The sequence below is a fragment of the Lepus europaeus genome, chromosome 15, assembly GCF_033115175.1.
Source record: "Lepus europaeus isolate LE1 chromosome 15, mLepTim1.pri, whole genome shotgun sequence".
In the NCBI taxonomy this organism is placed as follows: Eukaryota; Metazoa; Chordata; class Mammalia; order Lagomorpha; family Leporidae; genus Lepus; species Lepus europaeus.
The window spans coordinates 63,602,124-63,617,073 of record NC_084841.1 but is presented as its reverse complement, the minus strand read 5'-3'; the positions used below and the strand labels follow the sequence as shown (position 1 = coordinate 63,617,073).

At 40.4% G+C, this 14,950-nt stretch overlaps 1 protein-coding gene across 1 annotated transcript in view; it reads left to right on the top strand.

The window, feature by feature from the left end:
• Positions 1–14,950, top strand: part of MAN2A1 (mannosidase alpha class 2A member 1) — a 177,808-nt gene that overhangs the window by 38,799 nt on the left and 124,059 nt on the right. The window contains exon 4 of the mRNA XM_062212295.1: positions 3,040–3,211. Coding sequence (XP_062068279.1) covers positions 3,040–3,211 — 172 coding nt within the window. The remainder of the gene's footprint in view (positions 1–3,039; positions 3,212–14,950) is intronic.

Below are 14,950 nucleotides of genomic sequence, written 5' to 3'. Positions count from 1 at the left end.
CATTCAGTTTCTCCCTGGAGTGTGGTGGTATGTGCACAGAGCTTGCCAGCCTGGGGGGGGGGGGGGGTGGGGGACAGCCCAGCCCCTCTTCTCCTGTCAGACCTGGCCCTGCCCCAAAGGAGAAAGAGCTTTGTTTGCGTGCTCTGTTGATAGCTCCTGCAGACTGCAGCCTCCTGGCCTCTGCTCAGCATGTGGAGCGTCCCACTTGCAGGATTCATTGTCTTTATGCTACAAGACTTATCAAAGGACTGTGGCAGGCTTTGGAAGTTAGCTTAGTGCTTTTTTGGACACAGATACTCTCTGGGTGACCAAGTTCTTTGTCCTGTGGGTTTATCCTATGGAAAGCAGTGTAGACAGTGGAAGAGTGGGGAGATCTTTCCAGAGTCCGGGGTTCAGGGACGGGTTCCTCTTGACCAGGTCTTCAGGGTGGTCTTGTTTTGAACTGTGCTTGTCTTGAACTAAATAAAATCAAGTGTTGCTCAGGAGGCTCCCTCAGATTTCCACATAGTCTCTAGACTTTCAACCTATGATCAAGAGCCCCAAATTTTAAAAATAAATCATGACTTGTTAGAGAATATTACTGGGTGCCTAATTATTCTTACACATTGAAAATAGGCAACAAAGTTCCTGACTTTATTAGTTTTTGATCTTAAAACTTAAAAATAATCAGTGCTATTGAATTTGCATTTTTGCATTGTAGAACTTCTAATTCACTCCTTGTTTTAAATATTTCTCCACTTATTTAAAATAGCTACTAGTTCTTTTATGAATAGTAGTGTTGTTGGAATGAAAAGAATAAATTGAAAAGTATTCTTAATGCTGTTCTAGCCCTGATTCAATTTCCAAATGTATTCAAGGGAAAGAAAAAAGCTGTGAATTGACCACTTAAGTAAATCAGTTTGCAACTCCATGTCCTGAGATTATTAAATCTAGAGGTATGAATCTAATTTTATGTCACCAAATCTCATCTCTTACAACTTCTCATAAAATACTATCTTTCTGATTGGTCTCATGTTAATATACAATTGTAGTTTTTTACAGTAATTTAGAAAAAGAAGAACCAGTTCGGTGTGAAAGGGAATACTTGATTACTCTATTGTATAAGAGCAATAAAAGCTAATTTGCTGTTATATTACTCAATATTGAAAGCTGCAAGAGGCTATCTTTCAGTTCATTCTTCATTAATTGTGTTATATTGTAGAGGCATTAGTATCTATTATAGATGAGTTTTATGGAAAGCTTTTACGTTCACATCTCTGGGCTTGTATTTTGGTTCATGTAAATATCTTTGACATATTTTCTGCCTGATTGTTGAAGAGCGAATGAAGTGTTGAAGGGAAAATGGGTTAATCAGGCAGTGTGATTCTTCTGAAAACTCTTCTGACAAACTAGTCTTTGAAATGGTCTTAGCTCCTAACAAATTATAGCTGCTGAAAATAGTTATGCTTTAAAAAAAATCCTGTTACTTACTGATCTTCTTGAAGACTAGCCCTTCTAAGATTTTCTTTCATGCTAGATTACTGGAATTTTATTAAAATAATTTTAGAAGTATCCTACTATTCATAGTTATGTAATTTACTTAGTAGCTAGATAATTAATAGTTTTGATCTTTGTTAACACTTAGATAAAAGTATATGTGATGTCTTAAAGATAGTAACTCTAATAGAGCCATTTAAATATTTTACACGGTTCTTGTTACACATATATAATAACAACAATATATAGAAATACATTTGATATACTTTTTGAATTTAGCTCAATGTATAGGTATTATGTTTAATATAATAGATTGCATTCAGTAAAATGATGGTAATTGATAAGGCAAATTCTCCCCACATTTCAGTCTTGACTTTTGGATAGTATTAACACTTATTTATTATAGGTTTGTAGTAGTTTGCTAGGGCTGTCTTGACAAAGTACCTTAAACAACATAAATTTGTTTTCTCATTGTCAAAATATTTGTATTCTCTACCACAAGAGATTTTTATTTTTATTTTCATTTTTTGCCAGCAAATAGAGCACATAATTAAATATTAACTTAGTCCTAGGTGGACAAAGAATACAGCCATTCGGACCCCTGTATTTTGTTCTGTGTCACGTGTGAGGATTGGAAGCAATCAGTAGCAGCTCAGCCTGTATGTGTAGAAATTCTGCTCACTGTAGGATTTCATAGATGAGGACGGCTTACTTTCAGAGAGTCTACTTTGCTTCCCACCAGTAGGGGTGCAGGTTTTTGCCTTGGCCATTTTAGCGATCTGCCTGAAGGGCTATGTTTGGGCCTGAGGGTTTTGTTACAAATGTTTCCTAGACCTAAATTGCAAATGTCTTCAGATTTTCAGAATATTAGAGAAGCAGTAGGAAAAATGAGAGAACTAAAGTTTTTGTCAACATACACAATTCCCTTTAGAGAGAACGTTACATAGATGTGAACACATTTATTGTTGGGTTGGTACCACTTTGGGCATATAAAAAAATTGAATAGTGGATGGCCTTTGGGAACAAATGCCTGTTTGGGGAAGAATTCTGTTTCTCAAGATTCATATTGGTGTTGCAGTTACCTTATTGCTATGTGGCTTGCTTTTAGTGTAGCCTATGTTTGCAGTTTTCTTAGTTTACTTTCTTTATTAGGTGAGGAATTTTAGATGTGACATGAGGATAAAATGCTCATTCCAACATTGTGAGAACGCTATTGTCAACTTGTTAACACTGCTTACATTTTTAAGCTTAGAAGCATGGTAATTTAATTATTAAGTATAAATAACTGCTGTTTGATTCTAGGTCTTCCTTCTCTTTTTTTTTTTTTTTTCCTCATGGTCAGAATTTGTGCAGTTTTCAAGAGTTTTTTCACTGTTAACAGGTTTTTGAATCTTGTGTTAACTAAACTGGAATTTGACTGATTGAAAACACTTGTTAATTTTTAAGTATGCCTTTATGTGAAGGAAGCATCTAAGGGTATCCAAAGGTAATGCAATAGAATGCAACTGAGTTGAATCAGCCATGTGAATCAGATCTTTGTGATATATTTGTGTCTTGATTTAGGTTGGTTGAAGACTTTCAATGACTACTTTAGAGACAAGACTCAGTATATTTTTAATAACATGGTCGTAAAGCTGAAAGAAGACTCAAGCAGGAAATTTATGTGGTCTGAGATCTCCTACTTTGCAAAGTGGTGGGACATTATAGATACTCAGAAGAAGGATGCTGTTAAAAGGTTTGTTTTACAACTTTTTTGATATTTGGTCATGTTAAAGGTTATAGAGTGAAACAAGTATTGACTCTTTAAAAGGTAAATCAGTCTTAGCTTTGTATCTGAAGCTTAAGATACTTCTCCACATTCTTTTTCCATTGATTTTGATGCATCTCTGCAGAAGTGATTTGAAACTTTTCTTTTGAAATTCATATGCTCCAACTTTGTCCTAGAAATGTAATTATTAGGCCAAAAGGGCTTACTCTTTTTAAAGATTTTTTTTAAGCATAAAATCAAAGTGACCCCTGTAAAGTTTATCACATTTATTTTTCAAGCTCCCGTATGGAAATGTTCCAGTTTCTCTGCCTCTTGGCCAACAATATCAATTTTGAAAACATTGGACAATTTGATGTTTGAAAATATTTAAACCATTTTTGATTGGTAACAGTTTTGCATAGTTTAGGTTTTTTGTAACTTACTTGAGCATACTTTTTCTCACTGATTTTTAGGAAGATTGTGTGTGTGTATATATGTATAAAACATATGTATTATATACTGTATATGCTATCCAAGTATTTCAAAAAGTCTGAGGACAAAAGAATTAAAAGGTAAGTATATTTTGGTTTAAAACTTTGAAATTCATGCATATGAGGAGCCTTCCAAAAAGTTCACACAAAATGTATATTGGGAAACAAGTACATGGATTTTAATTTTTTGGTACCAGAATAAATTTATATTTTAATTTTATCTTCCTACAAACTTTGATATGATCTTATAGATATTCATTACCCCTTATTTATCCTCAAATTCTTATTTTCTCCTAAATTCATAGGGCCTGATATACAGCCAACCTATTCATCTTTTATTTTCATATTGTTTTTATTGTCATATTTAAAATGGTCCTCCCCAATCTAGAGGTCATTTTCCTTTTTTTACCATTCACGTTTTAAAATCCTGGAATTTATTTTATTTATTTATTTATTTTTGACAGGCAGAGTTAGACAGTGAGAGAGAGAGAGAGAGAAAGATCTTCCTTCTGTTGGTTCACCCCCCAAATGGCCGCTGCGGCCGGCATTCTGCGCCAATCTGAAGCCAGGAGCCAGGTGCTTCCTCCTGGTCTCCCATGTGGTGCAGGGCCCAAGCACTTGGACCATCCTCCGCTGCCTTCTCGGGCCACAGCAGAGAACTGGACTGGAAGAGGAGCAACCGGGACAGAAACCAGCGCCCCAACCAGGACTAGAACCCAAGGTGCCAGCGCCGCAGGTGGAGGATTAGCCTAGTGAGCCACAGTGCCGGCCTAGAATTTATTTTTTAAGATTTTCGTTTTTTATTTGTTTGAAAGGCAGAGAGAGAGTGACAGAGATACAGGGTGAAAGATCTTCCATCCACTGATTCACTCTGCAGTGCCTACAAGAGCCAGGGCTGGGAACTCATTTCCGATCTCTCACTTAGATGCCAGGGAACCAATACTTAAGGCATCAGCTGCTTCCTCTCAGGGTGTGCATTAGTGGGAAGCTGGAATTGGAGCTGAGACTCAACCCCATTGTTGATTGTGGGTATCTCAAAGAGCATTTTACCTGCTGCCCTGATCCCTGCCCCTATTTTTTTTTTATATTGTATGATGGGATGGTCTCTGATAAGTAGGCATCTCTATTCTCAGAACTTAAATATTATCATGCATTGTTTTATTTATTTAATCCTATGTATCATGTACTGTATCAGTCTCTGTTTTAGACAGTTGACACAACAGGCCTGTGAAGCAGATACCATGATTGTCTTCACTCTGCATCTCAGGGCACAGTGTGCCGGGGTCATCTCACTAGAACATGGCTGCACTGTGTTGTCTTAGTCCAGGCTGTCTCGCTCAGGGGCTGTGCTGTGGCACCTCCCTGAGAGTTCAATAGTCCATCCTATCCTACTGATTGGAAATGCCACTTTTATTGTATTTAAATATGCATTGGTTTCTGGACTTTTGGCCTGTTTCACAGGCTTTCCTATGGGTTGGTTAATTGTTGCTGCTCTACCATAGTCTCATTAACTGACAGGTTAAGTCTCCCCTTGTCTTTCTTTATTGAAAGCTTCTTTTAATGAATGACCTTTAATTTTTCCAAAGAGCTTTAGAATTAATTTGTTAAGTTCTGTCCTATCCAAAAACAAAATCTCTTTGGATTTCGATAGAAACTAACATAAGCATTTGAAAGCAATTTGAGCAGAATTGATATTCTATCATATTTATTGAAGCATCCCCCCTCCCACCCATAGCAGGCTTCAGATGGTTGCGTGGCTGGCTAGGAAGGCACCATAAGTGCAGGCTGTGCACCCCCATGAGTACCAGGGGGAACCCAGTAACCATTGTAAGGAGAGGTCCAGCCACTCTTTTACTCCAGCCGAACTGTGGCTGTCAGGTTGTCCCTTTGGTTACCCAGGACAACCTGGAAATCTAAAATGTCACGAAACATACTTTGACTTTTTAAACTGAAATGTGAGTAGCTAATTTAGATTAATGTACACAGGTGGGCGCATGTGTGCCTGCACGCGTGCACATAAACACACTCTCACAGAGCCAAGTAGAACATGTTTCTGAATTCTTAGTTTAGATTTGGCTACCTACTAGCTTGCAACCTTTTAAAAGTAAGAACTTCCCTATATTTCAAAGCCATGTGAAACTGGTGTTATAGAAGTAATTCTTTTACTAAGTTTAAGATTAAATTTTTTGTTTGATTAGATCCAACATTACTCTTGAGAACAAATAATACTTTCTATTTTCTAAAATTATAATCTTAGGTATTTTACTCAGACTGTTCAGATTTAAAAAAATTTATCCCTTCTGTATTTTTCCTCATTACTTCTTCTGGGAATCTGTCCCCAACCCCCCATCTTCATTACAGTGGCTAAAGCTCTGTTATTTTTGTTGTTTTTTGCCCACCCTGTTGCTCCCCAAGAACCTTTTTATATTTTACCCATTATTACTCTGAATCTTTATGCTTTCATCTTTTGTAATTCCTTTTACCAGCACTGACTAATGCTAAATGTGCCAGTCCATTTATATTAACAAAGGACACCTCTCCATCTGCATTTTTGCCTTTCAGCACTGCTCAAACTAGCTTTTAAATTTTTATGTCATTTTCTCATTACTATATTTTCCTCTAAATGTCCTGAAACTCTGGTTATTATTTGTTCCTTGACTTGAGTATGGCAGACAAATTTTCAGTTTGCAAGCACTGTTTTTTCCCAAGTTGTACTTGATTAAAAACCAGCTTTAACATCGTGTGGTCATTGACTGTGGACCGCACACTTTCTGTTCTCCAGCTAGCTAGTGAAAGTGGGTGCTGGGAGCGCACGTGCTTTGTGTTATTGGGAAGTGGTGGCAAAAGCTTTCTGAAATCTGATGGGAAGTTGCACGGCGGATGTGGATGGCTGTGGTGCATAACACTTGGTGAATGAGGGAGCTGGTGGATGTCTGAGGCACGGTGTGATCCCGTGTTTCTGCGCGGTGTGGCGCCGTGTTCTGCCTTCACTGAGCGTTCCTCAAGGAGTAAATTGTCTATAAGCCAAACAAAATTTCTTCCCAGTCACTTAGCAAATTCCTGTTTTGAAAAGAAGCATTTTTAACAGAATTGACTCTGCTTATTTCTTGCTACTGTTCTTTGATTTGGGTATTTCTGTATTTGCCTGACCTTGGTTATTAGCTCATTCATTCATTTATTCACAATAGACGATTCTTGAACATCTGCTATCGGGTAGGGACTGGGAAGCACTGGCCACTCCCAGCCCGGGATTTATTTTTCTGTATCATAGATTGTGTGTCTCATCGTTGACCATTCACCCTCTTTTCTCCTTTTCATGGCTGACTCTGCTGTCACCACCACACTTGGGTGGTTGTGGCTTTGTTTGAATTTGCCTGGCCTGGGCTGCCCTTCTCGTTCTTTCTTTAAGGACAGCTGCTTTGGTAGTAGCTGAGAAGGCTGATCACTGGGCCAGGCCACCTGGATTCAGATTCCTCCTGTTTACGGTGTAATTGTGGACAGGTGACTTAACCTCTCTGTATCTCAGATTCTTTATTTGTCAAATGACAATGGTTTTGGAGCCTAATTTATTCCAGTTTTATGAGGATTGAATTAATACAAATGAAAAACCAAACACAGTGCCTGCTGCATTTTTTTAATACCCAGTAAATATTAGTGATTCTTTCTTTTAAACTTTGATGTCATTTTGAGTACTTCCCTTGGAATTTATAAGTTCTAAAGTCATCTTGAGAGTCTTTTTTCAATAGGAGAGTTTAAGTATAAAATTTATGTTTTGTATCTTCATTATAGCATGCCCCATTGATGATAACTTTTTTCCCAACCTGGGCTCAGATGTTTTTAGCATTTTTTAAAACTATATTCATGGAGGCCGGCGCCACAGCTTAATAGGCTAATCCTCCGCCTGCAGTGCCGGCACCCCGGGTTCTAGTCCCGGTTGGGACGCTGGATTCTGTCCCAGTTGCTCTTCTTCCTGTCCAGCTCTCTGCTGTGGCCTGGGAGTGCAGTGGAGGATAGCCCAAGTGCTTGGGCCCTGCACCCCATGGGAGACCAGGAGAAGCACCTGGCTCCTGGCTTAGGATCAGCGTGGTGCACCAGCCTCAGCGGCCATTGGAGCGTGAACCAACAGAAAAGGAAGACCTTTCTCTCTGTCTCTCTCTCTCACTGTCCACTCTGCCTGTCAAAAAACAAAACAAAACAAAAACAAAAAAAACTATTCATGGAATTCTATGTTTTCACCAAATTATATATCTGGATATGTATAATTTTCATCATACATGTTTCTTAAACTTATGTTTCTTTAACTTGAGTTTTCTACATTGCTAATTGACTACTGCTTTTGTTTCTTTTGTTTTAGAACCTGTTTTTTGAGTCTCTAGTCCCCCTTTTTCATATATTTACCACATGGGCAGGGGGTGGGGATTTTTTTTTTCAAGGATCTGTTTCCAATTCAGTGATTTCTAGCATCAAATATGCCTTTCTGTCAAGCAATGCTTGGTTTTAACTGTAGCTCTGTGATCTTTATATCGTTGTGCATGAATCCAAATATTTCCCCTTTTTTACCTATCCTTGAGCAAGAACAGCTGCATCCACACCTGGAATTTGTCCCAGTGCAGCGTAACTGGCCTCAAATGCTGGCCGTTTCCTTGCTGTAAGTAATAGAGAGCAGGGGCTAGCCAGCGGCCAGTCCACCTGATTTCCTTTTGGGAAACCGTCTCTCCTGCAGGGAAGTTGTATCCTCTGTGACCTTATCTCAGTGAGTCAGCACATTATTAACCAGGGTTTTGCATATTTAGAGAGTGAAGTGAGGCTGGCAGACGGAAGGGAGGAAGACTTGCAAGCCCTTCCTCACAGCACCTTCATCTATAGGACTCTTCCTGTCCTGTGTCGAGGTCCCCGCAGCACACCTGTCACTTAGGTCACTTAGCCTGTCTTCAGGTCCTTGTGGCTGGGAGAGTCTCAGTGCAGTTGCTTTCCAGAGTCAGTTCACGTTGCTTATGGACAACACAGCCAGCTACTGGTTTCCACCTTATTTCCTCTGTTGGAGAATTAGATCCTGGAACATGATTTGAGCTTCTAGGATTCAGCATCTGGGGAAGGTGCCAGAATCACTTGTGAGATCAGGAAGGCCACATCCATGCGTTTTCCTTTCCATGGAGCTGCTGAGCCTGAGGCTGGCTTTCTACATGCAGCTTTCTCTGTGTGGTTTGTCTGAATGCACTGCTCCACGGGGCCTAGGGCAGGGTCCAGCCCCAGCAAAAGGAAGCTGGGCCTGCTGTCTGCTGTGTTTGATAAGGGGAGGCTGTGCTTGCCTCCCTCCCTCCCAGTGTGTCTGTATCAGCACCCAGTCTTAAGCGGCAGACACAGTGTGTGGGGTACAGTGGAGCCCTCACAGCTGTGGAGGGTGAAGGATGTATGGGCACTGCAATTGGATCTGTCCCAAGATTCCGCTTTGTCTTAGCCCTTGGCCTTCCGGATTCAGAGCCGTTGCCAGAATCTCAGAATTCTCCATTTCTGAGTTGGGACGCCATGCTGATTTTATGCAGGGAGATTGCGGGTTACTGCTAGTTGAATTCTGGTTTCCTATGCACCATGTCTGGCAGAAATGCTGTCTGCTTATGGAATGTGGATGGACGCCTTCTCCTGGTCCTGTCTAGATGCAAGGTGACTGCTCTCTTTTTCATTGTTTTTCTTCTGTTGGCCACTTTACTTAGGTTGAACTGTATGAAATTGCTAACAAACATCTGATGGCTTTTCATGCAGAAAAATGACAGTTTCGTATGATTCAGCTAGTATTCAGGATGATAAGATACTGAGGGGAGAATGCAAATTGGAATCAAGTGTTCAATCCCTTGTCATACCTTAAGCTGCTTTCAAGAGCTGCTCTTTTGGCATAGGGAACTACTCTAAAATATAGGCCTGAACCTTAGTATCATTTTGCTTCAAGAAAGAAATTGTCTTATGGACACTAATTAGGGCACTGAACTTTGTTTCTGGCCAAGATAAGGTTGTTTCCCTTCTAGCTCTAATCATTCACTTTTATTCACTTATTACATTAACCGTGGAACTAGGGTAGTACCATTCTTTTTCCTACATACTTGAACAAAATATTCTTGATAGTCATTGCTAAAATATGTGTGTTTTGAGGAAAACTTAACAGATATTTAGATTTGTTCCATTTTTTAAAATTCTTTCTTATGTGCTAAGTGACATCACTGATCACATTTTTTCAGCTCCTAATGTCATGCTCATGAAGTGGCTTGGCTTCACCTTTCTGAAGATGAGCTATGAATTAAACATCTGGCCCTAAGTTTGTGAGCTAGCCCTTGCAGAGCAAATTCCACGTAAGCCTACCTTGTCCCCACAGAATACCAAATGACTGTGGGAACTTAATGGAAACATAACTCAAAAAACCCCATGATCTATGCGAGCAGATGCTTGTGGGATTCTTACTCCACGGTGGCTGCAGTATTCTACTCTATAAAGCTTTGAAAAGTGAAGATCTGGTTAACTAAAAAGAGACCCATGCAACAAACATCTCTTTCTCTCTCTCTCTCTCTCTCTCTTTTTTTTTTTTTTTTTGGAGATCCAAAGTATTGTGATCAATTATAGTGGATTTAAATGAAACCGCATGTCATAAAATAATGCACATGTTTTCTGGCAGTGCCTGTTTTGTTTTGAAATCAACTGGTTGGTGAATGGCCTTTTAACTCTTTCGGCTTCATGTCTTCATATTTGGGTATTTCGGGCTAAGTGTAGTTAAATGCCGTGTGATGTTTATGATACATACATCCCCATGGGGACCCTTTTTCAGAGTCCAGCGCTGAGACGTAAGCCTCCCTGTGTCTCCAGCACCTTGTGCATGTCCCTACTCACAGTCCCAAGGTACTAGAGCAGTTTTTTTTACAGAGATTCTGTTTCTGCTGTTGGGACCTGTTCTCCTGGAGAAACCTGCCAAGTATTGGAACCTCACACAGTCTGTATTGTTTGTGCCAAAGTCCTAACCAGCGGCAAAGTGTGTGCCAGGTGGATGGACGAGACTGTTGCTTCATATGGACACTGTATCTTTACCACATTGCTGATTTCTTTGCCAAGAACGCACACTCTTTCCCCTAGGTTCACATTTAAGTGAACCATCCACCTTATCCTGTTAGCTATCTTTGCTTGCTTATTGAAATCAGAGACATATCTGATGTAACTTTCTTAAATAATAAGAATCCATACCGAACTGGATGTACATTTGAGTTTTCCTAGAACAGTGGGCATTAATGCTCTTATGGGCTAAGTTGATCTTACATTTTATACAGGTCAGATTTTATGGTATTTAACCAAAGCTGCTGTAAAATTTGCGGAGCAGCACGAAGTTATGCTGTGCCTCAAGATACTCGGAGTCAGTGCAGATTTGAATTGAGTTAGAGCCTGAAGATGCTTAGCATGTCATCAGAGGGATCAAAGCAGTGCCAACTGGCTTTTAAAATAACTTCAGTTCTAGTGGTTGAAGCAGCAGTGTGCATTTCTTTTACAAAGTAGTCCCATCCCCATCCCCTCCACCCTCCAGTTCATCTTGAACGAGGCAGCTCTTTAGTTCCTCTCTCTCACTCGCTTCAGCTCCTGGCTTCTCTTTATGTCAAGGACACTGGGAAAGGCCACAGGGACTTCTGAAATGCTCTCTCCGTCCCTTGTCCATCCCTACCTCGGGCCTCAGGGAAGATTGCTCTTTGCAGCATCGATACTGACCGTTGCCCTCCTCCTTGGCTTTCTCTCCAGCTTCTGTTGGTACAGTGCTGAGCATTCCTGTTTGCTGTCCTCTGTGCCCTTCCAGATTGGCCCCCTCTTGCCTGAGTGCCGATGCCCCTTGTGTTCCCCTCTGCACATTGCATGCTTGCCCTCACTGCTGCTCCGGTTCCCAGCCATTGGGCTCTTCCAGCTTCAGATGTCCTTGTTACCAGCAGTAGGAAGAGCTGACAGTCAGGGACTGCTGTGTGCTGGGCATATCTGAGCACTCACGAATTTGCTCAGTCCGTCCTTAGCGTCCTCATAAGTGAAGGTGCCTTGTTAACCTCATTGTGCTGTTGAGGAAGCTGGGGCAGAGGTGCCAAAGTAAGGCACATGTACAAGGTCGCCAGGAGCCTGCCATTCCTCCTGAGCTTGGTCAGTTCTGCCCTGTAGTATCTCTGGATCCTTCCTGACCCCTCATTTCTTACCCTTTGTTCTCATGTACTACTGTTGAGACAAAGCTCCAGGTGAGCTCCTGATTGCAGCTGTGCCAGTTCCAGGTGTCCTGCACGTCACCTACAGAGTTAGGTTCCTGATCTGTGAGTCTGACCACAGTACTTGTTTGCTTCAGGGACACTTCAGCGTCAAAAGTACAGACCAGTCTCCTTTGCACGGCTACTCTGGCTTCTTCTGATTCCTCTCTGCACGACCACCCCCAGCTGCCTCACGCCCTGCTCCCAGGCACAGGGGGCCACGTGGGTGTCCTCATGCACATGCTGTTTCTTGCCTCTTTGGAATTGGCCCTTGAGCTCAGCTTGAGGTTTGTTTGTTTTTCTGTTGTGCACTGGGTAGTTTAAATCCTACTCATTTCTCAAGACTCAGTGGAGATATTACCTCATCTCAGAAGCCTTCTCCTGTTTACCCCACGGTTCACTCAACAGATATTGTGTTAAGCTCCAGGGATGTAGAGGTGAGCAAGACTGACTAGGTCCCAGCCCTCAGGGAAGAGGGAGAAGATACATAATTTAGCCTAGTCTTCCTCTGTGGAAGCAAGAAGTGGGCATTGGAAGGCTTCCCGAAGAAAGTGATTGGTTTTCAAGCTGAAACTAGAAGGATCCAGTCAAGAAGGGGGTGTCAGAATGTAGGGAAGGAAGTCCAGATTATGGGAAGAGAATTGTGAGTATGGGCAGGGGCTGGCAAGAGGATAGCCTTTTGAGGCACTTGTGAGAAGTGTTGGTACCATGCTGCTTTGCAAACATGGATCTTAGAGAAGCTTTTAGTAAAATCTGTTTTATGAATTGGTTTTAATTTATTTACTACCAGTTGGTGACCATATAGTTTTATTTCTGGTTATTCTGATATTTTTTATCTTTAATATATGCAGTGATTTTCTTTCATTCTTTTTCTAAAGAATCAAGTAGTTCTAATTTTTAAAGTTTTATTTATTTATTTGAATTTATTTATTTGGGAGGCAGAGTGAGAGAGAGAAAAATATCTTCTGCATCCATTGCTTCACTCCCCAAATACCTACAAGTGCTGGGACTAGGCCAGTATGAAGCTAGGAGCCTGGAACTCCATCTGAGTTTCTTCTGTGGGTGGCAGGAAACCAAGTACTTGAGCTGTCATCTGCTGCCTCCCACATGCATCAGCAAGAAGCTGGAGCAGAAATGGAGGTGGGACTTGATCCCAGGCACCCAGATGTAGGCTGTGGGCATCCCCAGTAGCAACTTAACCCACTGTGCCACAACACCTGCCTCAGAGCTTTGCTTTCCTTTTTTAAAAATACTTTCTGTATCTTGAATGAGCATAGTTAGAACATACATGCGTGTTGAAACTTGATAGTTATCCCCAACGGTATGTGAGAAAACCTGTTTCCACACATCCTTAACATCACAGTATGTTATACAATGTTTTGTTCTTTCTGGTCTGATAGGTGAAAAATGTCACTGCGTTGAAGTTTCCACTTTGCATTTCCTTAGGAGTGAGGTGAAATTTCTTTTCATTTGTGGGAAACCAGTTTTTTCTGCAGTGACTGCTTTGTATCCTTTGTCTCTGCTTTCACATTATGAGAACCTTTTTGTGCAGTAGGAACCCTGAGTGCTCAGTAATGAACAAAGCACAAGTATTCCAGCCCTCTGGAGCTCAACAGTCTACTGGAGGAAAAGAAACAGTAAAACACGGATGTGTAATTAAGTTTTATTAGAAATACTACGAAAGAAAAGCTTGGGCTTTTATGAAAGATAATGATTCAGGTGGGGCCTGGGTGGAATATGCTGGTTTGATAACAGTTAGTGATGTATCTCTGAGAGCCAACAAGGCACACACTGGATGGAAGAACCTTCCAGGCAGACAGAGAGCAGGGACAGCAAGCTGAGGGAAGGGACTGCAGTGGGAACACAATGAGGGAGAAATGATGAGAGGTGATTGATTTTCTCTCTTTTCCTCTTAGACTACGTCTTTAAAGAGAGGCATCAACAAAATTTAAAAATAGGAGTTCCTCCAATTAATATATGGTGGGTTTTAAGCCAAAGCTCATTTTTACTCTCTGTATATATTCCTCATGAAAGGAAAATGAATCAGAGAATCTGATTAACAAATGTCTTTTGGGTATAAATTGATTCTCTGAGAACCTCTATCTTTCTGAATTTTCTATTTAACTTAATTTTTTATTTAGGAATGAAACCCTGTACATCATCTTGTATTATTTCATATTTCCCCAGATGTGTGATTAGAAATTCAACTCATTTTCTCATGTGAAATTAATTTGTGATTCTTTGAAGCTTGCTAAATGATGCATTGTTTGCTACTAAGTTGTCTGTAACAATTTCCCCATTAGGGAGAAAAGCTCTTTGAGTGTATCCCTCTGTGTGTGACCAAATTCCCAATGTCTGAGATGCTACATAGGGGAAAAAGTGACACTCAGAGAAGACGATCTGCAGCTTCTTGTGCTTCACAGTAAATTCTTATATGCAAATTCTGCATCTTAGGCAAAATGAGCAGTGACAGATATGCTCAGCTTAATTTTAATCGGTCATTTCCTTAAGCTTTTTATACCAAATTCTCCGGGACTGAAATAAAACATGGAAATATACTAATGTCTTTGGCAGTAGTCACAAGTCAACTCACCATTGTAAAAAGTGAAACATAAGCATTGTTGATTTTGAAGAGTGCTATCTCGTTTCCTGATTTAAACACAAATGAACATAGCTTTGAGGGTACTTCATAATGTCTGTGGAAAAATGGAATGAAAACTTATGTTTGTTTTGTTGTGAAAAGTTTAGAAAACCAGGCATAGTTTTTCATAGCATGCATTTTCTATAAACTTTGTGAAGACCCTCTTGCATTTGCGTGTGCATGTGTGCATGTGTGTGTGTTTTCCTTTGTTTCCCTCACTTTCCTATAGCTTATCCTTTTTGCTTTTAGTTCTCATGTATCTTAGGGAAACACTGAGCAGGGTACATGTAAAAAAAAATTGGCTAGGAATCAGACTGGGTAGAAACTAAGCCGTAGACTCTATAGAATA